This window comes from Alternaria incomplexa (assembly GCF_024043165.1).
Source record: "Alternaria incomplexa strain BMP 0042 chromosome Unknown scaffold_2, whole genome shotgun sequence".
Classification (NCBI taxonomy): domain Eukaryota; kingdom Fungi; phylum Ascomycota; class Dothideomycetes; order Pleosporales; family Pleosporaceae; genus Alternaria; species Alternaria incomplexa.
The window spans coordinates 2,049,562-2,075,246 of NW_026249851.1; the positions used below are offsets into that span (position 1 = coordinate 2,049,562).

Genomic DNA, 25,685 nt, shown 5'->3' on the forward strand with positions numbered 1-25,685 from the left:
GGCAATTTTGGGACTCACCTCATCTGGGCGACCTACAACTTGCAGAACCATCGCAACTCACTGCGACTGCGACCTCTTGGTCTGAACTGTCTGAATGCGCGGGCTTTCTTCGTACTACACACTATAACGTCTGACCCATAACGATACTGCACCTCGCTTCACCATGGCGAGAACCAAGAAACGCGCGCGAGCGGATCCCGAGTTGTCGCAGTCTCAGCCGCAGCTTCACACCAAGCGACAGAGGGGACCGAACGCCATGGCAGCGCAAGCAAAAGAGGAGGCCGACGACACTACTGCGGCAGACGATGTGCGATATATGAGAACGCAGCCAAAGGCCCAAGCACCTATCGAAAGCTCCCGAGCCAAGTCCTTCCCCAGTCAGACATCCGAAATCATTGACTTGACGCTGAGCGACGAGCTCGACGATGTGTTCCCCACATGTTCGTCTAGGTCAAAAGCTCTCCAGGATCAGGCCGAAGAGCAGCGCCACTCAAAGTACGCTCTACAGAACAAGATGACCGGAAAACTTGGCGAGCGCCCTCTAGGTCAATCCAGCGGCGGGCAGGGTACTGAAATCGGCGAAGAACGATGGGCCCTTCCTTTAAAGCCCCCACTCCCTGCAGATCTTCTTGCCCAGCGCCAACAAAAGAAACAGGAGAGGAAGAGGCAGAGGAAGGAGGCGGCCATTAACGTCATAAACGCCCAACGCTCCTATGCGCCGGTCATGTTCACCCTTTCAGAGGCAGTAGCCTTTCTCTGGCAACCCCAGCTAGCGATCACCTACGATCTTCCGACTGGCGACTATGTACCTTGTCAGTAATGTTCCTGTACGAATTGTATGTGAGGCAAATACTGACTTTCTACACTCATCTTTAGATCCCGTTCATAGGTCATACCACTTGGGCGGTATGGGTCGGTACGGAGATACTCGTGTTGCTATGCATACAAGTCTGCCCTATCGTCCTTCCGGCGCTGGTGGACGCGACCCTCGTGCGGATGACCGTAGGTCAGACCGAACGGAGGCTCACGGTCGCTCCGCTTGATCTCAGGGCAACAACACGCGCTGGCCGATTGCGATGAATAGGAATTGGGTCTTTTTGATTGAACCTTCACCACGGCCGCACTAGGTGAGCAAGCATGCTCAACCGCGGGTATCGTGACTGCCTTGGTATGACTGCCTTGGGTCTGGACACGATGTGACGCTTCAGAGATGAACACGATGCTTGGTGGTGGAAAGCAGCCCTAAACTTCAGAAAAACAATCTAAAACATACACTTCAATTGAAAGTACACGTGACGCTTCTTAGAAGCCAATTGAGCCTACCACACACAGATAGTAGATGCATCAAGGTGCTATCCACCCGACACAGGTCATGGGCCAGCGTATCCAGGGCTTATGCTCCGTTGGCAGAGCTTCGAAGATTCCACTCATAACATGGTGTGTCCACCCTTTCATATACCAAAATCTTTCCATGTCGTGCATTAGAACGACAAAGTGCGCGTAGATGATGAGTGGCAGCGGATCGCATTGTTGTAGGCGATCGAGGAAGTCATCGCTCATTCGGTAGAGCCATCCAAACGCCACGTGGTATTCACCGTCCTTGCCACCGTAGCGGTTCGAATACATCTCCTGGAGGACGTTCACGCTGAGCACGTTGTCGTCGCGATCAGCAGGCTCAGACGCGATGCCGATGTGCTCTTTTAACTCCTGAAGATGCCTTTCGAACTCGAATGGCCCGTCTGTTACTGGTAAAAGCCGACCTTTGTTACGGACTGCCGGCGCATGTGTCTTCGCGAAGTTGTCTATCTCAAAGGCACTGAGCGTCGTACGGATGCCGCGAAACATGACCAGCCACTCCGATCTACCGTGCTTACCAAAAGCAAGGTATTCGCCAGCCTGTGGTCCTCTTGCCCAACTGACAAAGCAGATCAATTGGACAGATTGAAGAACCGCGTCGCAGTTGGAGGGGTTGAGTTTGGCTATTTCTGGAGTGACGAGTGCTAGGGCGCATTCATAGTGGTGGTTTGCAGTTGCGGTATACGATTCCTTGCGGTCTGGTCGACATGTGGCGAGATGGAGAGCCGTGAATGCGAAGATGAGGTGTAGCACATGCTCGTTCTTGAATGCGATTTCCTCTGTGGACGATTGTACGCGTGCAGCACCGGCAGGCCATGCTGACAACGAGTGGCATGTAGTCGTCGTCCAGTGATACGTGAGTTCAATCTCAGATAGTGGAAGGCCGCCGGGTTGTCGTAAGTCGTTGATTGCTGGAGCGGCAATAGATGTTGCCGGATACTCGCAGCGGACTTGCCGCCGTTTGCAATTGGTACAGGACGGTTTACCCTCATCGCACTAGCTACTGCATTAGCATGTTGAACGTGAACTTTGTCCTTCAACGAGAGCTCGGCATGCTGTATACAAGGAAACCAAACCTGCTGCCTTGTTCAAGACAGACGTCGCAAATATCTTCGAGATACTCAAATAATATCTAGGTACGTACCTTGATGCGACGCGTCTTGCAATGAACACATCCAGCCCGCGACTTGCGATGAGACTTCCTCGTTATCTTTGACGTTCTTGCCGTAACTTTCCCATTCTGCTCGAATGGAGAAGTTTCCCGTGAATTCAGAAGAGATCCTCCTCTTGAAGTTGATGTAGCTTCCGTGAGTGGCGAATCTTGCTGCATGTTGGTGTTGCTGATGAAGCTGGAGATGTTGAGACGCCAGAATGCGTATTCTGAGCGAGGAGCGCGTATTAAAAGAGACGGCAACCGCTAGTGGCATCCATGGATGTCATCGCTGCTAGCGTGAACTCCTCAGGGCTGCGCAACAACCTCATACAAGAAAAATCTAAACAGCTATGCAGACTACATTAAGATGATAGCATGCGAAGTAGCTGACCCAACATTGATGTAGGCTCCAGGGTGTCCAGTGTTTTCCTAGGTTGACATGCATCGTCGCTAGCATCTTCAGCACGAGAATCCTTCGAACACCGATCTGGCGACACCCGTTCAAACGCGTCAACTAATCATGAGCTTTTTCGTAGCTAAAGCCCCCCACGATGGGTAAAGCGGCGTTGCATTGATCGTTGCTGATCCGACGCGGGTTCTTCTCTCCGATGTTGACGCTAGTGCGCCAGCCCTCGCATTCGCTCGTGTTCTCTTAGAATACGCATTTTCTAGGGACGAATGTCTGGCACACTCATCGCGCTCCACTTAGCAGGACTAAATAAAGCATAATACAGCGTAAAGTTCTTCCTGATGTAGTGAGCCGAATTATAGCCAACCCAGCCGCGTCAGCGCTCGGAATGCATATAACCTCAGGCTGACCCGCTGCTGTGCTCTGGGCTAAACCATCTTCACGCTTTTCTTCGCGACCTCGACTACAAGAGTCTGTACTTCCACTCGAGCGAAGCAACTATAATGGGGCAACCAAAGCAAGCCGAGCCCGTCTACAACAAGCCATCCACAACGTCATCACCGGCCTCCTCGACCCGCTCAATACCATCCGTACCACCACCACCTTATTTCAAGTCGCAATTCATCTCCCCGTCCTCATTCAAGTCCGTAGTGAATGCCAAACTAGACAAGCCCGCCGTATCCCTCTTCCGTCTCAGCATCCGTATCTTCCAACTCGCTTTCGCACTCGCATCGGGCATATCCTACGCCATTGAACTGAGCCATGCAACGAGCACTTCGAAGACGGACTTCATATTCGCGCAAGTTGTTTTTGGTCTTACACTATTGGTGCTAGTCATCGACAGTGTAACAGTACGCAACTACCGTGTCACTTGGATCCCGGAATGGATCTTGGCGGTCTTATGGATTGCTTCTTTCGGCCTCTTCTATACAATTTATCTAAACGGGGATATCGAGCAGGGGTACCAGAACGTGGATGTGGGGCGCATGAAGAGAGCTGTGTGGTGCGACCTCATCAACGCGCTGCTGTGGATGGGAAGTGCACTGTTCTCTTCAGTAATGTGCTGCTCGGGTATCAAAGCCACTATCAAGGCAAAGATGGAAAGACGAAGACAGAGAAAGGAGGCAAGGCGACAAGTAAGGGAGGTTAGTCAGATGGAGCAGGGCGTTATTGACGCATGATGTACAAGTCACAGAGCGAGATACAATATGAGAAGAGGACGCATATCAATTACTAGTACTAGCGAAGGACATGCATACTTGGTATATAGCAAAATCATCCAACCACCATCATTCCACATCAATCAAAGCAGCAATTATATACACACGAGAGATCAAATCATCTACTGGGATGATCGGACCTGCTCAATGCGGACGTTGTCATCCTTCTCGTAGCCGGAAGTCATGACGTTCTTCTCAACGTGCTCAATGTCGATGTGAGCGACCTCAGCCTCATCACCATCGAAGATCTTGGCGACCTCCTCAAGAGTGGGACCACGGGTCTCGACGTAGAAGACAGTGACGAAGATGAGCTCGAGGAAGATCCAGCACTGATTTCAGTTAGCAAATAATTCATCTTAGGGATTATAGTTGTAAGACTTACGGCGTAGATCGTGTAGAACTTCCAGGTAGGGTGGAGATTCTCGAATCCGAGAGGGTTGACGTATTGGTTGATGGTCAAAGCGATCTGGATGAACAAGTTCATGATCATGAGACCCTTGGCACGAATCTTGAAGGGCAGAATCTCGACAGTGTAGGCGACAAGCAGACCAGACCAAGCCAGCGCGTAAGCGACGGAGAAGATCCAGATCATGGCAATGACGGCCTGACCAGCAGCCTTGCTCTTGGTAGCCTCCTGCTGAGACGAAGCGATAGTCCAAACGATGAAGGTAACGCACATGGCTGCGGTGGCAGAGATGAAGAGTGGGCGACGACCAACGCGATCAACAAGCAGAGCGCAGGAGACGGAGACGATGAGAGAGAGAATGGTAAGACCACCGTTGATACCGAGCTGGGTGTCAGCGTCTGTGATACCAATGGAGTCGTAGACATCGGTGGCGTAGTAGGAGACAAGACCGTTGCCAGACCATTGGGAGAAGAGACCGAGAGATGCGAGGAGCATGAGCCTGTACCTGTTGCCCTTGGTCTTGAAGAAGTCGAGGTAGGTGGAGGTCTTCTGGTACTGGAACTCGAGGCGTAGAGTCTCCTTGATCTCAGCAAACTCGAATTGGACGGTAGCATTGTTGGCATCGCCGTTGGCGTGGTACTTGGCAAGAATGGCAAGAGCCTCCTCGTTCCTCTCCTTGGCGATCAACCAACGTGGGGACTCGGGGATGAACCAGATAGCGGCCAACTGAATGACGGAAGGAGCAGCCTGGGTAAGAGCGGGTACACGCCAGCACCAGTCGCTTTCAATGCGCTTGGTACCGAAAGTCAACCATGTGCAGACGATGGCACCAACGTTCCACAAACAGTTGTAGACGGCAGTGACACGAGCACGATGCTGAGGGTGGCAGAGTTCGGTAAGGAGCAGGGGAGACGAGAGTTGAGCAAGCGAGTTTCCGAAACCCATGAGGAAACGTCCACCCATGAAGTAGTCGAGGTTCTTAGCAGCGGCCTGGATGGAAGCTGCGACAATCATGATGACACATCCGAAGGTAATGCAGGCGCGACGTCCAAAGCGATCGGCAATGAAAGGAGCGACGGGAAGCGAGGCAATCGAACCGATGGAGTAAAGAGCAGTCAAGAGACCGAGAGTGTCTCCCTTTGGGTCGCCGAAGAACTCCGTCCACCTGGGCAGAATACGGAGGTTGTTCAACATGGAACTGGGGTGGGTTAGCTTTGGTCAATAGGAGAACAGCAATGGGAAGGCTTACCCATCGTAACCTGTGGTCGCAGAAGCGATACAGATGAAGAAGGCGTAGAAGTAGAGCTTGCGGAGACCGGCGTCGGACCTCCAGTTGACTTTCTTCAGGTGAGGAGCCTCAGCCTGAGCAGCTTCGACGTCGGACCTGCTCTTCGCAACGGCACCCATCTTGGGCGTGAACTTCTGGTAGAGACCCATGGCGTCCGACTCTTAGTCCGAGGACTGCTTGTTGAATCGAAGTAACGAGGGAATGAGTGAAGGTTGGTTTGAAACACACAACCTTACACTGTCCTGGGCAGCAGGGTATATAAGCTGTTGACTTGTCGGGTTGGGCTAATTGCAGCTGAGCCTGGATAGATTGAACATGTTGGTGCTTCATATATATGCCTCCCGGCCTGCACGATACTATCCTCGCAGAGGACCTTGGCTCCAGAACAACGGTCTAGCGGACCGGTTAAATTCGACTGGAGAAATGTGTGGCACTCTGCGCGGATGAACCGCCGTATGGGGTAGAGTGGGCGGCAAATTGCCCAAAACGGTGGGGTCAAGGGTAGCTTGCCCAGACCCCAAGCTTCGTCTTGCCCATGAACGGATCATCTTGTTACCAGTGTCAAGTCGGCCTCGGCGCGCGGGACGGTCAGCCGTCAAGAACAACAAGAAGCCTAAGCAATGAGGCTCATTTGTCTTGTGATGGAAATGTTGGACCTGGCCTGATGGATGCATGCCTACAGTGCGACAAGGCCCGCCAGCCCGGTATGCCCTCGTGAAGCTCACCTGGGCAAGGACAAGCCTCCAGCCGCGACCTTGTTCCGGCTCGGCCATACAGGCTTGACACTTCCGCCAACCTTCTCGAAGGTCGTGATCAGCTGCGAGAGAGTCGCATGCTACGGTTGAATAGATTAACCAGCCACTAACCCCTTACTCTAAGCTCACGACTCCAGCGACCGAGAACGTGGGTCTGACAAGCGCATTTTCAGGGTCTCCCCATAATGATTGGGGCCAGCCTGGGGAAGACAGCAGAGGACGCGGAGCCGAGGTGATGAGGCGTGGTTGGCGGAAAGATGGAGCCGGATTTCCCCAGCCTGCTAACTCGATGATGCCCCGAACACGTGATGGATGGGAGGCACGGGCTAGCGCCGAACGGCAGAACGCTCCTTCGTTCATGGCCAATCCAGCTCAATAATACACTCCGCGGAAACTCCACATCTGCAATGCGATATCCCGCTTTTCTTCTTGCACCGTCAGCGCCTCGAGCCGTTCCCCAGAGGTTTCCCCAGACAGCTTCCCCAGAGATCAACGACAGCTAACGCGCTCCGAGGAGACCTCATGCGATACATTGCAACTGCTTCACCGGGCTCATTTAACACATCCTACCATCGTCTTATTTGATAGTACACGCTGTAAGCAGCACAATCCCTGATTAGCGTCCTGTCAACGTGATTCGGCCACCGTATAAACGGGCGGTCTCGCTTACGCCTGGGCGATGTCTGGGCCAAGCCGCCAACGGGTGGCTGGCTCTTCTTTGAATGCCAATCTTCCAACACTCTTGATCAGCCGAAGACGCCATAAGGTAGATGAGATCTAAGCATCCCACTGCCCAGCCTGCACCGGCTGAATCACAGCAATTATTGAATGCGTTGCCTGCAGCTTCCCACGGCCCTGAACGCCTTCAGCTCCTTCGCTGGATGCTCTGGCCGCTGTGCCCTTCCTTTGGAACCCACAAGAAAGGGCCTGCATGCGCGGCTGATGCGGCAATTGCTTCTCCAATGCTTGTTAGCAATCCCGAACGGGCTTTCAGCAGACTTGGCTACTCTTGCATGCCGTGCCCGCCCGCACCTAAGCAATCTTTGCCTGCGTTGGCATTCTGTCTTATCGAAAAGTCAAGTCTGACTGCATCAAAAGCAGCCATGTCCGATGCATCACCCAGCATGGTGGGTTTTTGTACATTGAGGGCGCCTAATGGTCGCGCAATCACATCGCTTTGTTCTGTGGGTTAACTAGCATCACGAGATGGGCAGGGTACTCTGTCGGATCACCCCAGACAATGTGCACGGAGTCAGCCCAAGTATCCACAACGCCCACCAACACCGAATCCTTTGAACCTCGCTTCCAGCCAGAAGAGCCACCAGAGCTTGGAATAGTCTACAGTAATCATGACTATGTGGTGTACCGATGCTGGTTTAGTGTACTCCGACTCCGATCATGCGCAGCCACTCAACGAGATCCCACGCTCGGACCGTCGTAGTTGTCGGGATCTCCAGCCGTTCTTTCCTCTACAGGGGCAGAAATCAATGAATGACCGTTCGAGGCGGCTGCGCGAGCACGAGATCTTTGAAGGTCTTAACCAAGGCCTCCACGGTCCCGTTGGCCGCCGTCGAACACCACAAGCGCCGCGCCACGAAACGACACAATTATCCTCAGAGCCTTGCCACTGGGGTATTAGGCTAAAAGGCTTCTCATCACGACTCGGTGGCTGCTCTAGTCGAGCCACTTGGTAGAATATCTCAAAAAAGCCAGTTGGGACGGTCAGTGCCGATTCAAGGTGTAATAGTTCATCGTATGTCGTAGTGATCGGACCCAGTCCTCCATTTCGTTGGTGCAGTGGTATGTGATCGCCGTCCATGGACGATTCGGTCCTCTGTCTCTTACTCATGTGTTTCTTCTAATTGACTTGAAAATAGACACGCGAGGAGACTGCCCATATCCTGAACACGATGCAAGAATAGCCTGTACCAAATGGCGACCAGTCTCCGATCTTTCACCGTATCCTTCCACGACGCGTGATATTTGACGATATCGCCACGACCTTTGTACAATGGTGTATGACATGTGCCGTCTGCAGATGTCCTGCGGCTTTGCTTTTTCAGCCAAGCAAGTATGCGCATCCTGCGACACATCGCAGTGGTGAGAGCGTACCGTGTTCTGCGTATCAGCTGACGCCATGTCTAGTTGTGTGTGCGCCGTTTGTATACCCGCCGAGCGTTGAACGCGAATACGCCGGGATGCAGAGCACAGCACACCCCCATGTCTTGGATGCGCGCATCTCAATCAGATATGTCTCATGCTGACCGATAGCTCAGTAGTGATCTTGACAAGGAAACATGAGCTGCACTGTTCCGAGTAGGACCGCGTTCAATTCATTTCCAAATGCTGTGTCGACACCTATACGCCGGTAATCGGACCGAGAAGTAATATCATGGCCATATCCCGTTGTGTCAATTGACCGGTCTTCTGATCTCACGCACTCTCTCCGGCGAGTGGGTATTGTATTTGTTAACCCTTGGTATCAATGACACAAAACTGCGAACAAGGACTACAGTCTCGGGGACCCCGTCGAATCCACGCTTTTGGGTCAGACGCCACGTCCACGAATTACAGGTTATTCGCGCACGATAGGCCTTCTCAGCTATCTAAGACAGACACCAAAGCATCCGGGAAATCAGTCTTTTGCAGGACGACAAGTTGTTCTCAAGTCGAAGCAACGAGGCAAGAAGCAATGCCGAGAATAATGCTGCAAGCCACGACGGATGCTGATGAGGAGCGTCATTAGCCCAAACACTGTATTGGTTGGGTGCGCTTGCCAACTGTGCAACTACCATCCATTGCCTCTCCAGCTCGGTTTCCCCAATGACGAGTACAAGGCTGTATGCGTGCGCACTGTTTGTATGCGTTAATTTGCAGACAGGACAACAAGATGCTCACTAAGTCGCAACAGCTAATCATAGATTTCTAGTTGATGATACATACCGACGAACGAAGCGCTCATATCACGAGACTTACGCACACCACAGACACGGACTACAACGAACTGCAGACACGGGACTGCTGGAAGAGTTGTACCCCACCACAACTGCGTCTTGATCGTATCGCGTCCGCCAGGCTGAGTGGTATGAACCATCATCACTATGGTAGTTGTTGATGAGCTGGGACCGTTGGAAGCGATGAAACCCCTCGTTGAACGTCAGGCCTTGTGCGTATGGGCTCCAATCGAAGAGGCTACCGTGTTGCGCGTGATGGCTATGCAGGCAACGAGTGCAGGTATCGTTGAAAATGAGACAGAATCTGGACCTAGTGCCGGGCTTGCGCTCTGTCGACATGTACGGAATGGGAAACTTTCAATGGTTGACAAAGGCGTAGGGCAGGCGATGCATGCGGCATCTACCTAGGCACTCAATAACGAGGAAATTGTTTGCCCACCTCGTAGCTTGCCAGCAGTGTGAGGCATTGCTAAACATCATATTTATAGGTATGTATGGCCTCCGTCAGCTTTTTGGCTATCCAGAGACGTGAAGATGTTCTTTCATCGTCTTGGTCAGCTAAAGTGGGTCCATTCGCGTTCCGTGGAGCGGCCGCCGCAGTTCGCGTAATGACTTTCCGCGTGCAGGCGCCGTCATCCTCCGCATTGCATAGCCACACTCGCCCAGGACGTTACGACCACGATCAGCAAAATGTGGAGCAGTAGCGGTTTGATACGAGGAAAGAAGTCTTGGGGCCGCGTCTGAATTCTTGGGTGTGCCACCGAAGATGCGCAGTTGATGTCCTTCCTACACCATCCAACTTAGCAACAAAACACTTCGGTCCGTATCTACTCCACGTTCGCTTTTCGCACACACGTTCGCTACCAGTAGACATTGCATCATATATTGGATCATGTTTGCGAAAACAGGCCTTCTTCTACTGACTGCAGCGGCGGGAGTGGTGAGAGGCGACTTCATGGTCTACACAGAACCGCCAATTCCCACGTCCGCCATTCCAACCTTCGCCAATCCATCCGATGTACGTTGAGCGCGAACCTGGGAGTCTACCGCTGTACTGACAAATACGCAGGCCCAGAGCTGGACCACCTCCGTCTTCCTCAACGCGCAAATAGCGTACGGTCGCTTCACGGAATCCCTCGGCGAGCCCTACCAGTCCTCTCTCACGTCCGCGCGCTCCGAAATCGACGCCTTCGTTCGCACCGCCTCGAATTACAGCATTCCGGCTGAAGTCACCATGGCCGATGAGACCCCCACATACTTCTCCAAGCCAGATTGGTATACAGCCCTGCCGAGTGCGGCGAGGTCGTTCAAGGAACAACAGGTCAGCGATCAGTTCAGCATCGTGAGGAACGTTATTGCGGCGAGGGCTACCTCTACGACGGGTTCCGAGGGAGCCGCGATGCCGACTGCACTTGCTGGACAGTGGCTGGGGGCTGAGTTCGGCGTCATGGCTGCGGCGGCTGCGGCTGCCTTCTTGTGAGGAATACAAGAATTGCACCATGGGTAGATCGCATTTACACGAATAGAGTTCTAGACTGCAATTGTACCCAGGAGGTACGCGTCAAGACTATGCATCATGCTATACAATGGATATATGGCGCGAAGAATGCCAATGAACGCACCTGTGCTCCCAAGGTGCAGTCAATCTGGAGTCCACCTACCATGTAATGCATTGATCAGCGTAAGCAAACCAGAGATGTGACATGCTAGCACATCAAGCCAAGTTGATGTACGCCCATCAAATCCTCCGCGAAAAGCACACCAATCACGCACGTCGCTATACGCAGAGGACCCACTCCTGACTATGCATTCTTGGCGACAATGGCATGCCAATCTAAGGGAGACAGTCTATAAGAGGGCATACAGAAGATCCAAGGAGACGTGAAGCAGCCATACTTACTCTAACAACAAAGAGTCCATCCGTCTTTCCACAATGTCGACTTCCGAGCCAACCCACACACCACAACTCCGTCCTTTCTCAGTCCACGTCCACCCCATTCCTCTGACCGAACCAAAGACATGTGCATACGAGCGCCGCCATTCCAACTCTGCCAAGTGCAAGAACGCCTTGGTCTTCATTGGTGGGCTGGGCACTGGTCCGCATACAACCCACTACCTAGGACCCTTGAACGACGCCTTGGAAAGCGCGAGTCTGAAGGAGGGGAACCATGTACATTATAGTATCTGGGAGCTGAGAATGCGAAGTAGTTATACGGGGTTCGGATATGGAAGCTTGAAGGAGGATGCTGAAGACTTGAAGGAGTTGGTGCAGTATCTGGAGGAGATTGGGATGAAGAAGATTCTTTTGATGGGGAGTTCAACTGGTGAGTTGATGCACTACTATTCTAACGAGACGACGAGCCCTTACTTGGTTTTGGCTGTTTACTAACGTGCAAGAAGGATGTCAGGCCATCATGACATACGCGACTACCCTCCCAGCGCATCCTCTGGTCGATGGCTACATCATGCAAGCTCCAACTTCAGATCGCGAAACAGCCGGACTGCTCATGCCACAGGATCTCATATCCGCTAGCATCAAGTACGCCGAAGCCCTCATTGCGAAAGGAGAAGAAAGGACCATCATGCCCAGCTCCTTCATCCCACCCATTATCACATCTCCGGTAACAGCATACCGCTGGCACTCTTTAGTCTCTATCGGAGGCGACGATGACTTCTTCTCCTCTGATCTACCAGTTTCCGCTCTGCAGTCCACATTCGGTAAACTAGACAAGCCGACGTTGATTCTGATGTCAGAGAAGGACGAGATGGTTCCCGCGTCTGTGGACAAGCAGGCCTTGCTGAAGAAATGGTTTGCTACGATCCCAGATGGTTTGGCGAGTAAGCAGTGTCAGGTCGTTCCATTCGATGCGGACCATGAGCTCTCTGGTGGTGAAGCAATGCGGTACTTCATCGAGACGGTTGTCAAGTTTCTCGAGGGAATTGATGAGAAACCAGCTGGAAGGACATGAAGATAGTCAGATTGATGGATTTCGAATGCATCGAGCTTCCATCACGATCCCCTCAACATCCCTCCTCGCTAAAGCACAACACCCCTGATTTCACCCCTGCTCCTCGTCACGGTCAAAATGACGTCAGCGGCCCATCTGCACTCCACCCACTCATCGCACCTTCCCCTCGCGCATGTGCATGCGCAATGTAGCGACCCCGCTATGTCATGCATCTCGTTTTCCAGGTTTCTGGTTCAATGAATACACTATTTAATCGCTAGTGTCTAGTCTATGTTCTTTCTTTTGACGATACCAAGCAGTCTCGCCACCATTGTCACGCTACCAAAGCGCTCGAGATGGGTATACCGTACTCCCGCCAAATCAACGCTGCATTCGAACAAGTAACACCCCTCGTAGCGGCCGGCTTCAAAGTCCTCCGTACAACACGCGATATCTCGATCTTGCTTGCGGTCATCCAAGTTCTCACCGTTATCCTCCTGGGATTTATTCTTCTCGCGCTCGTCCTGCTTTTATACTGCGTGAATCCGGACCTGGAGGTTCGTCTTTCCTTCTAGAATATCGGAGCTGATGATTATAGATACTAACACTATGTAGGAAGAAAGAAAAGCCATCGCCACGCCATGGCTCCGGTACTTCGCTAGTATCACAATATGGTCGATATTTAAGACCTTGTTTTCTACGCTGGTCGTGATGGGGCTTGCAGCAGCGGCGACATGGCACTTTTTCGTGGCGAAGCAGTGGGTGGAGGATGTGGAGTACGACGCGAATGTCGACGCTGATAAGGCGTTGTCGGACTTAGAAGGAGAAGGCGAAATTGAAGGTAGCGGCAATGGAGGAAAGAAGGGGAAAGGTAAGGGGAAGAAGTAGGCAGAAAGTTCGTTGGAAGTGACAATAATGTGATTTGTCCAAGAAACCCCGTGTTGAGAAGAAGATCACACCGGTCCTACTTGACTACCGTAAACAACATACCCACAGCAGTGAACAACACACTCGCCGGCATGTCTCCGAAAGCCACATCTACATGTAACACGAACCTTACAACACCCTTTTCCGCGCGCTAAACCCGTCACTATCAAGCAACAACAGCGCAAACAACCCTCCCATAACCGGCCTAGCTTTGAAATCAATACCACCAGGCTGTGTCCCATCATTCGTCTGATAAAGATCGGTAAAAGGATGGGAGTTAGGTGTCTCATTCACCCACTTCGCCAGATCCCCAATAAACATATCTCTCGTCTCCTTACTCGCTACCGCAGCACAGAATACCTCCCAATCGGACTTTGTGTAGTACGGATTCCGGGTGTCGAGGGGTACACCATACCTTTCCTTGATGGTGGGGTAGAAGGCAGATTGGATATCGTAGATTTCCTGGGGCACGAGATTGAGCCCGAGGAGACGGTCGTTGTAGAGGTTGTATAGCAGACCGTGAGTGGTTTCGTTTCCGTAGTTGAGAATAGAATGAGGCGGGTTGTCGGCCTTATTGATGCCTAGATCGATCCAGCGGGTGATGTAGTCGTGGGCGATGGCGGTGTAGTTATCTGCGTCTGCGGTTTCGCCGATGATGCGCGCCATTTGGGACATGGCTTCGAGACCGATGATGCCTTTCAGTGCGAGGTTAGTTTGGTTTGCGAGTGCGCCCGCGAAGTCGTCGGTAGAGAGTTGATCGGCTGGGAGGAGACTTTCTTCTACAAGATATTCGGTCCATTGCTTGAGGATGGGGTAGTGTTGGGTGATGTAGTCGGTGTTTCCGGATAACTGGACGTATGCGAGCATCATGAACATGTGGTTTCCGCATTCTTCCAGTGGCATGTGTTCGTCCAAACCGTCTGGGTGGCCGGTAGCGTTGGGGTAGTGCGCTCCGAGATCATGAATAGCGAACTTGTTTGGATAGTGCCCGCTCTCCTGGTTCTCGAAGTGCGGGTCAAGCAACAGCTTGACTAATTCTGGGTTGGTGTAGTAGAATATCGGGGTGGCGGGGTAGATGACGTCCACAGTCTGCATGTTTCCGTTGGATGAGATTTCCTTGAGAAAGAGGTAATGTTTGTCTTCAGTCCCCACAAGCTGAGTGGCACCGAACGCCTGACGAGCAGCCAAGCTAGTCAGTACAGCGTAATCATCTCCTGCAGCTGCTTTGGAATCCATAGAGATCTTATCGTCGAGCTCCGTGGAGAGTTTGTTGGACTCTTCGTAATCTTTGTAGAAGAAAGATAGCGCGGTGAGATCGTCTCCGAAGTAGCTCTTCCAAAGTGATGGCACGTTATTGAGGCCGTCGGCGCCCAGAAACTGGATAGCATCGTCTTGACATAGACCGATAGTGTACAGCTGGCTCTTCACGTCGGAACCGACGGAACCCATGTTTAGAGCGTATCCAAACACGGGCCACTCAGCGTTAATTGGTCGGAATACGGAGTCTTCCGCGTTGTCGAGGCTTCCATCGTTGTCAAAGGCATCGCGGACTTCAGAGTCTGCGCCGGACTTGTGCGTAAGACCTTCGACTGCTTCTGTGGAATAATACTGCTAATGTCAAATCATGGTTCCCTGCCTTCTGGTGAACCACTTACCCAATTACCCCATTCTGCGCGGTCGTTGACCTCACTCAAAGACTGTTGGTTTTGCTTCCAGATCTTGTGATAGCCGATACCATCTGATGTAGTACCGTAACTCCACTCAGCTACAGCAGCGACATCACCAGACGTCCATTCTATTTGCATGTTAGCTCAGTCGCATGCTCAAACAGAGAGCTAGAGATGCTTACCAGCACTGATATCAGTATAGATCTGCACGTCATGTTGAGAACCGTCTAGAGACGAGACCTCGACGTCCATGTACGAGAAGATGAGAGATTGTCGCTTGAAGTCATTAGGAGTTATTGGTGACAGAAATGTGACTTTGAGCTGAACCGTGTCGCCCGCGGTGATGGTGAAGATGCTCTTGGTCGACGTATATTCGTATGATGTCTGATTAGCAAAGTCGTTGTAGCCATCGGGCTTTCCCATCCAGACGAAGGTGTTGCCATCGAATTTGATCAAACCAGTCCATCCTAGAATTTGTCCGCTGATTGATGTTAGCATGCAGCCAATAAGTAGCGTTGAGAGGGATCTTACGTCCAAAATGATGGCCACTGGCCTGGAAGATAGCCCCCATTTCCTCCATCACTACCGGCAGGGAACCACGTGCTCAGATATGGACTCTTGACGGCCAGTGGTAGGGAGGGTGGACGAGCTGGAGTGAAGGTCGAGGTAGATTGTGCAGCAGTAGTAAGAAAGAAGGTGCACAGCACACTAAGAATGGGAAGATACATCTTCAAGAATGCAAAATATTGATACCGGGCATGCGCGCAAACTTAGAGTGAGATGGAATACGAAGGTTATATAGACACGAAATCCCGAGTCGATCTTCCGTTGGTATTACCTCGTGCTCCCAGCAGCTAGCAATGAAAGATGCAGGCACCGGTGCGTGAAAATGGCCATTTCGTTTGTCGAAGGGGCCGTGATGACAGCTCCACGGTCAGCACTAGCTTGGATTTAACGTTCAAGTGACGATACAAATGTCAGGAAGAGTTACCGGCGAACCTAAACAGCATGGGCGAAGCGCCGAACCTTTTTGATATTAGACCACATGATGAAACTTTAGTGTCACCTTACATTGTAGGCAACAAGTCCATGAAGCTCACTGACAAGGCTTTTTATCGGTGGCCAAGATTCTTGGTTACTTTGGCATATGCGGTGATTGACCGCATCCGCAGAGGTACGCCTGACGTGCATCATAAGGTTATGCCAGGCTAGCTAGCGTCTGTGAGTACAAGGCTGATCAGTCCTCGAGACATGATGTCGGACTCGTGGTAATCAGTCGGGGAAATCAGGCGACCTTTTCTACTGCACTCTACGAGCTTCAAAACGAGGCCTTGCCTGATTTGGTAGAGCATCCACCACGCGGAATTAGAGGCGCTAAACAACGGTTTGCTTCCAGGACGGCAGGAGTGGCGACGTGAGTTGGCGCTGGCAGAATCACGATCCTCGTGATGCGACTGCTGCGGTGTTGATGAGCGACGAAGCACCGGTGTCCAGTAGTAGAGAGTACAAGTGACGTTGAACCGCGGGTTTGGAAGGAGTGGTACTTACAGTACACGAGCGCACTGCTAGCGTTGTAACCGTTTGGATAGGGAAGGAGCTAAAGCACTCGCAGCGCAAAAACATGTGTGGGTGTGAGATACCCGAGAAGAGCCAGCCACGATAGCGCAACGCCGTCCGTGCTTGGAGCAAAATGTGTGGATGCGACGGAACGTGTGGGTGTCGTACTGCGGGGAAGGCGTGCGCGGATCCGGAAAGTGCCATCGACATGCTTGCAGGTTCTGTATCTGGGGTTACCACCGGTCCAACGCGGTAGCACGAAGACCACGACTGTGAGTCTTTTGGACAACGTTGCCACGTTGTGTACGTTAGCTGTCAAGTACCATGTGAGCACAACGATCATGAGACAGACAAGACTTGTAAGTAGTGACAATACATTGCAGAAAGCTCATAAAAGTATGAGGTCGTATAAGCCGCTGATAGTCGCCTGCGGGCATCACAAATAATGGAGTCTGTGGTGAAAACCACGCTCATCTGGGAGCCAAGTAAAGTACAATGCATCATGAGGCCATCCATCCTTTGACCCAACCATTGATAAGAAAACGCCGGGAAGACCGGGATCATGAGTGGAATAATAGTGCAGGGTATCCAAAAGCCAACGGAAGTGACTGAATCGCAGAATGCCGGGTGATAAGCGAACACCAAATATGAGCAAGAAAAAACGCAATGCAAACCGGGTATCCAAGGCCTGTCCAACACCAAACGTAACTCGTACAAGAAAAATCATCAGCTCATGACTCCGCAACCCAAGGGCGAGCCACGTGCTCGAAGCGTTGCTCGCAGTCGCGCAACAATGCGCACTCTAGGATATCATGGACGTTCCAACGCTTTTCAACGTCAGCCTCAAGGCAACCCCTGACCAATGCGAGGGCGTCGTCGATGTTGCCTGCTTGGGCCGACTCTGCGTTACGTATGAGGTCCGCGTCCCATTCGCAGTTCTTGATCTTCTCAATCGTCTTGATGTCGAGGCCGTCGTTGAAAGGTAGAGTCGCGGTGAGTAAAGCGAAAACAACTACACCAAACGCCCAGATGTCCGCCGCAGGTGAGAATACAGGTCCAGGTGTATTGAACAACTCAGGAGCCGCATACTGTAGGCTACCAGCGATAGAAGTACTAGTCTCCGCGGGGCCTATGTTCTGGTTGTCACCGATCGAGTGTGGCTCGGGACCATCGCGCTGGTCGCTGACAATGAAGTCTGCCATGCCGAAATCGCAAAGGAGAAGATCGCCGCCGTCTTTTTCAGCGTCGTTTACAGTCATGTCGAGAAGACAGTTCTCGAGCTTGATGTCGCGATGTACAACCTGGACGTCGTTGTGCAGGTAGCGCATGGCTGACGCCAGCTGATAGGCATAGCGCTTCACCAAGTGAGCTGGTAGTCCGCTCTTCTTCTGGCGGCGTGTGTCGCGGATCAGGTCGAAGAGAGTCCCGCCCTTATTCAGCCTGGTGATGCAGAAAGTGGCATAGTCGGTGGTGTATACCCTGAGGAGTGGAAGAATGTATGGGTGCCGTAGGAAGCGCCAGATCTCCACCTCGTGGTCGAACTGTGTCTGGATCTGTTCGTTCTCAATCTCAGACTTGTCCTGTTGCAGCCTGCGCACAATCTTGACAGCATCGATGACAGGTTTTCCGTTCTCCATGCTTGTAACCTCCTTCACGACGCTGAAGCCACCGTAGCCAATCTGTTTTCCAATAATGTACTCGCTGTCATAGCCAATGCCTTGGCCTTCGTCGTCTGGCTCGGGCGCCTTGATTGGGGCCTCGGACGCCTTGTAACGCGCCAGGAAGGAGGCAGCCGGCGACATGGACGACAGAGAACGGCCGGAACGGGCAGACGATCGACGGCTAGTCCTCTTCACACTGCCGTCTTCGCCAATCTCCGATCTCCAGCTCTTGGTCCGAGGTGGGCCGCCGCGGCGCGGAGAGGGCGAGAAGAGGGGAAACTCCATGGGGGAGGTGGCAGGCATTGGTGAGAGCATGTACTCGGACGGCGCCTCGAGAGGTGTTTGCGCCTCGTCTAGCGGCGGCGAAGCGGTAGTATCAGACGTCAAGGATGCGACTTGGTCGCGGTACTCGGAGTCGTTTGCCAGGTCATCTACGGTGGACTGGACAAGTGGGTATCGGGACTCTCCAACGCGGTACTGCATGTTGCGGCGCATGGTGTAGGGCATCTCCATGTAATCTGGTTGCGAACCATCCGAGTAGCTTCCATTTTCGGGTGTGCGTGAATGCGACTGCCGTGAAGACTTGGGCACGGGCACGCCCAGGCCAACGCCCTCTCCCGTGTCGAGCCGGACTTCATTGTTGAAGCTGATGCTCGTCTTTCGCTGCCTGAATTTGGCTACAAAATCCTCGTCACTTCCGCTGCTGCCTACAGCCAGGGAGCCCTCATCGTCGGACTCGGCGCGCAAGTCGGCGCCATGGTGGTCACGCGTAGGGAAAGAGGCGCGCGAGATATTCTGCGGTTCTGCAGCAGCGAATTCAGCGGTTAGCTGGGACTGGCCATAGTGGTTGTGCGGGGACTGTTTACGGGCTAGAGGCGCGAAAGATGCAAAGGTGGAAGCGACGGGTTTGTGGGGAGTCGAGGTGTCGAGTTTGAGCTTCTGGAAAGTGTGTGAGGGTTCTGAAATTGGGGCCATTAAACCGGTTCACAGTGAGAGCAAACCTCTTCTTACACCGGCGAGGGGGTGTATTAATGTGTGCGGCGATCGTGGGGTGAGTCGCGCGGCGAAGGGCGAAACCGGGAAGTAAAGTAATAAGATTATGTTCGGGCTTGGTGACAGCGGAGTGCTAGCGGAACGAGGAAATTGCACGCGCGCCGAGCCACGGTATGCCTGGGGAAATTGCTCGGGGTGGCAATTGATTGATGGATCTGGGGTGTAGTTGATTGAGGAGAAGGGCAGAAGTGGGAAAGGAGGACATAGTTCTTTGTCCAGAATATTGCTTCTGGTCCTCCGCTCGGAGCCTCCCCCACGCATGTTGTTAATAGGCGGCCGTCAGCGGAGGCGCGGGCGCAGAGGCACGTGAGCGGCCGTGAACCAGCCATGCAGTTATGCGCGCCTATGGGACGCGTTCGCAGGGTAATCTACTGCTTTTGCGCATAGCGAGTGGGTGCTCGGTGAAGATTCTGGGCAGTCTAGCGTAGTAGGTGTGCTGGATGATCCATGGGATAGCAGATAGCCAAGCAGCCGTCGCCGCATCGCGACGGGTAGAGGGCGAGGAGAGCGGCTACCCCGCACAGAGGCTCTGCAGCGAGCTGCGCAGCACCATGGCTTCATTCATGAGGTTTGGCAGGCGGTGATAACAGTGACAGAGGACGTGGGGCGCGTCCGACAGATGGCCTGCATGGCGGGCCGCTAGACCGTACATGACGCCGGGCGTTGCAAAGGCGAATAAGGCAGCATGAGGGCCATAATTGTGACCTGGCCGGCGCATTGTTGGTTGTACACGTCAAACGGCCGAAACATGACGTTGCGGCCGCCGTGAAGCTCGACGCGGTTGGCTCGTCACGGCGAACAGCGAGAGGCATTGCCCGGGGTCCCTGTCTGCATCGCTGGACCCTTCAAGCCGCGCCGACTTGACCGAGTTGACGATAGCGGAGGCAGGGAAGCTTGAAATGCACATATACATCATCTTATAGGGTTGCTGGGATCGTTGCGATAGGGCCTTGGAAGAGCGCGAACGCCCGCGCAGCTGCTCGAGTGTCGCATAGCAGCCAGAATACACACTGCACGCACGCATCCACGCGGCTCTCTGCTGTCAAATCGAAGTCGTCTTCACGTGAAGCTGGCTAGCTCGACGCTTGTTGACTGACTGCATGCACGGGCGACGCTGCCGCCCGCCTAGCACACCTCCAAGTTCCATCTGCCAAGCTCGATTCAACACCCTGGGGCGGGTGACAACATCACCAAGCTCATCAACCCATCGCACCGGCCCAACCTGTCTCCCGTCGCCAGCTGCACGCATTCTTCACTGCGTCACCGCATTGTTGGCTGAACCTGCAGACCCGACACCAGCTTCACTCGGCCGGACTGCGACCGTCTGCGCCTCCAGCCATGGGCGTCTCCGACCTCTGCTACCGATTCTTCTGCTGCGGCGGTCAGTCGACCCAAATCTTCGCCGTGGGAGCTTGCTGACAAAATCTGACAGGCCGCTCGAGAGACAGCATATATGACCCAGTGCTGGCCGACAGCGAGCGGGAAGCTGTTGCCGACCTGCTGGGCTTCCTCGAGAACGTACGCTGCCCACCGCCTCTGCTGCAGCTGCTCCATGCTAACTTGCGCAGCGAGCCGAGACCGACTTCTTTTCTGGCGAACCCCTCCGCGCGCTGAGTACACTGGTGTACTCGGACAACATCGATCTACAGCGGTCCGCAAGCTTGACATTTGCCGAGATAACAGAGCGAGGTACATGACCCGGCACCACGCCTACATGCAGCATCTAACACCATCCGTCTAGATGTCAGAGAGGTCGACCGAGACACCCTGGAGCCTATTCTGTTCCTGCTCCAGAACCCCGACATCGAAGTGCAGCGTGCAGCGAGTGCCGCCCTGGGCAATCTGGCGGTAAACAGTACGTTCACACCCTACATCCTCGACGCGATGACTAACCATCGCAGCCGAGAACAAGGTAGCCATTGTCGCACTGGGAGGCCTTGCGCCATTGATCAAGCAGATGAACTCGCCCAACGTCGAGGTGCAATGTAACGCCGTCGGGTGCATCACCAACTTGGCTACACACGAAGACAACAAAGCGAAGATCGCACGCTCCGGCGCACTGCAGCCTCTCACAAGACTAGCAAAGTCCAAAGACATGCGCGTGCAGAGGAATGCCACCGGTGCGCTGCTGAACATGACACATTCAGGTAAGATGCTCGCTGTGTTTCATCATACTTGTGCTGACACAGTACCAGACGACAACCGACAACAGCTCGTGAACGCTGGCGCTATTCCCGTCCTCGTTCAGCTGCTATCCTCGTCCGATGTCGATGTCCAGTACTACTGCACCACAGCCCTCAGCAATATTGCTGTCGATGCAAGCAACCGCGCCAAGCTGGCACAGACTGAGGGCAGGCTGGTTGGCTCCTTGGTACATCTCATGGAGTCCTCCTCGCCCAAGGTGCAGTGCCAGGCTGCACTTGCTCTTCGTAACCTAGCATCGGACGAACGCTACCAGCTCGAAATTGTGCGCGCTCGTGGTCTACCCTCCCTCCTCCGCCTGTTGCAATCGTCCTACCTTCCGCTTATTCTATCCGCCGTCGCATGCATACGAAACATCTCCATCCACCCTGCCAACGAATCGCCCATCATCGAAGCCGGCTTCCTTAAGCCCCTCGTAGATCTGCTCGGCTCCACCGATAACGACGAGATCCAGTGCCACGCAATCTCCACCCTGCGCAACCTCGCGGCAAGCTCAGACAAGAACAAGCAATTGGTTTTGGAGGCGGGTGCCGTGCAGAAATGCAAGTCGCTCGTGCTCAACGTGCGACTCCCGGTGCAGTCTGAGATGACGGCAGCAATTGCCGTTCTTGCCCTTAGTGAGGAGCTCAAGCCCCATCTGCTCAACCTGGGCGTCTTCGATGTACTCATTCCACTCACCGAGTCGGAGAGCATCGAGGTTCAAGGCAACAGCGCGGCCGCTCTGGGAAACCTGTCTTCCAAGGGTAAGTCTAACTCATCGCTACTACAATCTTCGCTAACAAATACAGTCGGTGATTACTCGATATTCATCCAGAACTGGACGGAACCCGCAGGCGGAATCCACGGTTACCTCCGCCGCTTCTTGGCGAGCGGAGACCCAACCTTCCAGCACATCGCGATCTGGACACTGCTACAGCTACTCGAATCGGAAGACCAACAGCTAATGGAGCACATTGGCAAATCGAACGAAATCATCGACATGGTGACCGAGATTGCCGAGCGCAACATTGAATCGGACGATGAGGACAACGAGGACGGCGAGGGCGAAGTCGTCACCCTCGCACGCAGATGTCTTGAGCTGCTTGGCAAGAGCCCCAAAACTCTCGTCGAAGGATAGAGAAGAGTTGGATCGCATCTTATACCCTGTTTATCGGTTGTTCATCGCGTTGGCACTCTTGCTCGTATCCGCCATATTCCGGTTCTCTGCTAATGCGTTCATGTTACACACTGCTTTTGGGCATCTTGGAGGCTGGCGTTCAGGGAGCACAATCATCCTCAGTATCTCTAGCGAGCATTGGCGGAGCGGGCTTTTTACATACATTGGCATGCACATAACTTACCACTACTCTTACCTGAGCATTCGACGCGGACAAATTTGTAATTGATAGAGTTGGATCGAGGCTTCGGTCGTCAGGAAATGAATTAGATGATGTTCCGAGACTCGTGGCCTTTGGTATGATATGCTTCTTTGACTATAACTATGTAACAAGGCCCATTGCACAATGAAAAGTTAAATGCGAGAGCATCTGCTTATGCACCGACAGGTCTATGCCAGAGGCTAGTCAAGGCCCCTCACCTAGACATGTGACGTCGCGTTGGAGCTAACGAGTTATCGATAGCCAAAATATTTGCGACTCTCAGCGTTGCGCGAGTCACCACGCACTACCCTCTAACAACACTCGTACAACAGCAATGCCGCCAAAACCAAGAGGACGGGGAGCTAGTCGCGCTCGCGGCAGCGCAAGAGGAGGAGCAGTATCAGGGCGAGCCACGACTGGCGCGAGCGAATCCACAGATGCGACCCCGCAAAGCACAGCTACCGCCGATGCCTCGGAAGCTGCTGCTGAGCCTGTGGTCCCCAAGCAAGAAGACGGCGACGCGAAACCCGTAGTTAGTGGTGATGGCGCGTCGGAAGCCATAGAGTCGCAAGCCTCTGAGGCGCCTTCAGCGACTGCATCGTATGCTCTGTCCCCACATCTACTTGACGGCAGTACTGATATACGTACAACAGGGCTGTCGCATCACCCCAACCTAGCGCAGAACCATCCTCCCGCGCTCCAGTGCAAAGACTCGGCAGCCTCCAGGGCTCAGTGCCTCCTTCGCGATCTGCATCACCGTCTGTACGCGGCCGCGGCGGCACAACTCGGGGGAAGAGGGGCGTCAAAACCCCCGCCTTTACCGGGCGAAGGAGCAAAGAGGAACGAGACGCTATCGCAAAAGAATTGGCTGCCCGCGATCGAGAAAGGACAAAGGAGCAGGTTGCAGCGGAAGCTAGGAAGCAGGCGGACGCAACAAGGGCAGCAAGACGAGAAGCCAGCAAGCTGAAAAACGCTAGAGGTGGATTCAGTGGTGTTGCCAGTGGACCATTCTCGTTGGGCAGCTCCAAGGAAGGCATGTCACTCGCTCTGGCAATGGTTCTACGTACTGACTTTGACTAGATAGGAAGAACAACCCAAATCGCGGATACTCTGGTTTCGGATCCGGGTCGGGCTCAAGAGCGGAGCGCGTCAAGAACGAGGACGGCAGCTATGGAGGGTCTGGTTCCCGGTCGGGTGGAGGTGGCGGAGGTGGAGGCGGAAGTGGAGGTGGTCCATCTATCAAGAGAGAAGATGGCGGCCTCGTATCGTCTGATGAAGAAGACGAGGCTGATGTGCCACGCAAAGACATCGACTTGATCGAAATCTCATCCGACGAAGACGAAAGCAAACCCAAAAGCGCACCCACCTTACGCGGAGCAAGAACAGCCTTACCCGTTCGCATTGGCAGGAAAGAACACCAGGAACGGACATTTGGCATCAACACAGAAGCAAGCTCAGAGACTGCGGCGAAGATATTGGAGCAGGCGGAAGCGAGTGGGCAGTCACTCAAAGATGCTGCATCCGAACAAACAAGCCGGAAACCCAAGAACAAACCGAAGGACATGGAGATCACAGGTTCGCGGAAACAGTTCAAGGGCGTCTGGCATGATTCAGAAGACTCAGATGTCGTTGTCAAGACTGAACCTACTAGTGAAGACGAGAACATGGTCGATGCCGAGCAGGTGGGTCAGTCTGACGCTCCAGCTCAGCCCGCAGAGAAACAGGAACCACAGTCACCGGATGCCGAACGAAAGCCTAAACTCAGAAAGAAACCTATAGTAGAGCCAATCCTCCAAACCGATGAGGATCGCGCTGAATGGGCACGCTTCCAGTCCAATCTACGTCATATCCGAGCCGAGTTAGGTCCAGAAGAAGTACCCCAGGTCGACGGATCCGGCGATGTACCTATGGCAGACGCCGCCAGCACGGAGAAGAAGCCTACGGTACGAGACAACAACGTCTACTTGTTTCAAATACCACCCCTTATGCCTGCGGTGGAGCCACCGTCCATCAAGAAAGAGACCTCCGACCCTCAGCCCGCTCAACCGCCCGTGCAGCCATCAGTCAAGCCTGATCCAAAGATCAAACTCGAAGAGGGCAGCTTCTCCGACCCCTCTGCTAGATCAAAGGAGGGCGTACGATTCGGGAGTGGGTTGGTAGGGAAGTTGCGTGTGCATGAATCCGGCCGCACGACACTGGACTGGGGCGGCACAAGCTACGAGCTTACACCTGGACAAAAGGCCAGTTTCCTCCAGGAAGTCGCTAGCCTTAGCCTCCGACCTGAAAGCGAGAAGACGGCGCCAGAGGACGGGGGCGATGCAACAAGTCTTGGTAGAGTGAAGGGAAAGTTCGTGGTGGTGCCAAACTGGGGAGAAATGTTAGGGTAGGGTTTGATTTGACCCAGGCGTTCGTGACATGCATATCCTGGCGCTACAGGGATCAGTCAAAGTTTATGGGTTGTACATATGTGACTGCATCTCCCAGGACCGATATTGAAGTCGGCCACCAATCAGCAACAACTGCTTTAGATGAAAATAACTATTTGTACAAGAACAGGCGTTTTGCGTGAAACAGTAACTCGCAGCATTTCGCGCCTTGCTCCAATCGGCTCGGTAAGACTACCAAGGCGTGCATGCCAAAGTTCTAGACAATAGACGTAGGGTGGGGACGACGACGGACGATGCGGATCTAGGTCACTGCTGCGTCAACTAGTCGCTCCGCCAGGAATCCCATGGTGGCAAGTAGCGAATTCCGAATTCCCATGACCGGCC

General features: G+C 53.4%; 9 protein-coding genes across 9 annotated transcripts; 7 read left to right on the plus strand and 2 right to left on the minus strand.

Moving 5' to 3' along the window:
- Positions 1-163: 163 nt before the first annotated feature.
- On the plus strand, positions 164-820 carry J4E90_002189 (uncharacterized protein; the record flags this gene model as incomplete). Its single annotated transcript, XM_051431770.1, has 1 exon — positions 164-820. One exon carries the CDS (start codon positions 164-166, stop codon positions 818-820), a length of 657 nt encoding a protein of 218 aa, XP_051294904.1.
- Positions 821-3,421: 2,601 nt separating this feature from the next.
- J4E90_002190 (uncharacterized protein) lies at positions 3,422-4,099 on the plus strand (the record flags this gene model as incomplete). The annotated part of the gene is made up of 1 exon (XM_051431771.1): positions 3,422-4,099. The coding sequence occupies one exon, from the start codon at positions 3,422-3,424 to the stop codon at positions 4,097-4,099; it is 678 nt and encodes a 225-aa protein (XP_051294905.1).
- A 161-nt stretch (positions 4,100-4,260) lies between these two features.
- Positions 4,261-5,981, minus strand: J4E90_002191 (uncharacterized protein; the record flags this gene model as incomplete). The annotated part of the gene is made up of 3 exons (XM_051431772.1): positions 4,261-4,467; positions 4,521-5,742; positions 5,794-5,981. The coding sequence occupies 3 exons, from the start codon at positions 5,979-5,981 to the stop codon at positions 4,261-4,263; spliced, it is 1,617 nt and encodes a 538-aa protein (XP_051294906.1).
- Positions 5,982-10,433: 4,452 nt separating this feature from the next.
- Positions 10,434-11,021, plus strand: J4E90_002192 (uncharacterized protein; the record flags this gene model as incomplete). The annotated part of the gene is made up of 2 exons (XM_051431773.1): positions 10,434-10,559; positions 10,611-11,021. 2 exons carry the CDS (start codon positions 10,434-10,436, stop codon positions 11,019-11,021), a joined length of 537 nt encoding a protein of 178 aa, XP_051294907.1.
- Positions 11,022-11,474: 453 nt separating this feature from the next.
- Positions 11,475-12,510, plus strand: J4E90_002193 (uncharacterized protein; the record flags this gene model as incomplete). The annotated part of the gene is made up of 2 exons (XM_051431774.1): positions 11,475-11,865; positions 11,981-12,510. 2 exons carry the CDS (start codon positions 11,475-11,477, stop codon positions 12,508-12,510), a joined length of 921 nt encoding a protein of 306 aa, XP_051294908.1.
- Positions 12,511-12,845: 335 nt separating this feature from the next.
- On the plus strand, positions 12,846-13,377 carry J4E90_002194 (uncharacterized protein; the record flags this gene model as incomplete). Its single annotated transcript, XM_051431775.1, has 2 exons — positions 12,846-13,046; positions 13,105-13,377. The coding sequence occupies 2 exons, from the start codon at positions 12,846-12,848 to the stop codon at positions 13,375-13,377; spliced, it is 474 nt and encodes a 157-aa protein (XP_051294909.1).
- A 3,994-nt stretch (positions 13,378-17,371) lies between these two features.
- Positions 17,372-19,276, minus strand: J4E90_002195 (uncharacterized protein; the record flags this gene model as incomplete). The annotated part of the gene is made up of 1 exon (XM_051431776.1): positions 17,372-19,276. One exon carries the CDS (start codon positions 19,274-19,276, stop codon positions 17,372-17,374), a length of 1,905 nt encoding a protein of 634 aa, XP_051294910.1.
- A 1,416-nt stretch (positions 19,277-20,692) lies between these two features.
- On the plus strand, positions 20,693-22,673 carry VAC8 (Vacuolar protein 8; the record flags this gene model as incomplete). The annotated part of the gene is made up of 7 exons (XM_051431777.1): positions 20,693-20,735; positions 20,787-20,872; positions 20,923-21,043; positions 21,096-21,209; positions 21,256-21,501; positions 21,550-22,299; positions 22,345-22,673. 7 exons carry the CDS (start codon positions 20,693-20,695, stop codon positions 22,671-22,673), a joined length of 1,689 nt encoding a protein of 562 aa, XP_051294911.1.
- A 575-nt stretch (positions 22,674-23,248) lies between these two features.
- J4E90_002197 (uncharacterized protein) lies at positions 23,249-25,301 on the plus strand (the record flags this gene model as incomplete). Its single annotated transcript, XM_051431778.1, has 3 exons — positions 23,249-23,514; positions 23,568-23,947; positions 23,995-25,301. The coding sequence occupies 3 exons, from the start codon at positions 23,249-23,251 to the stop codon at positions 25,299-25,301; spliced, it is 1,953 nt and encodes a 650-aa protein (XP_051294912.1).
- Positions 25,302-25,685: the final 384 nt, after the last annotated feature.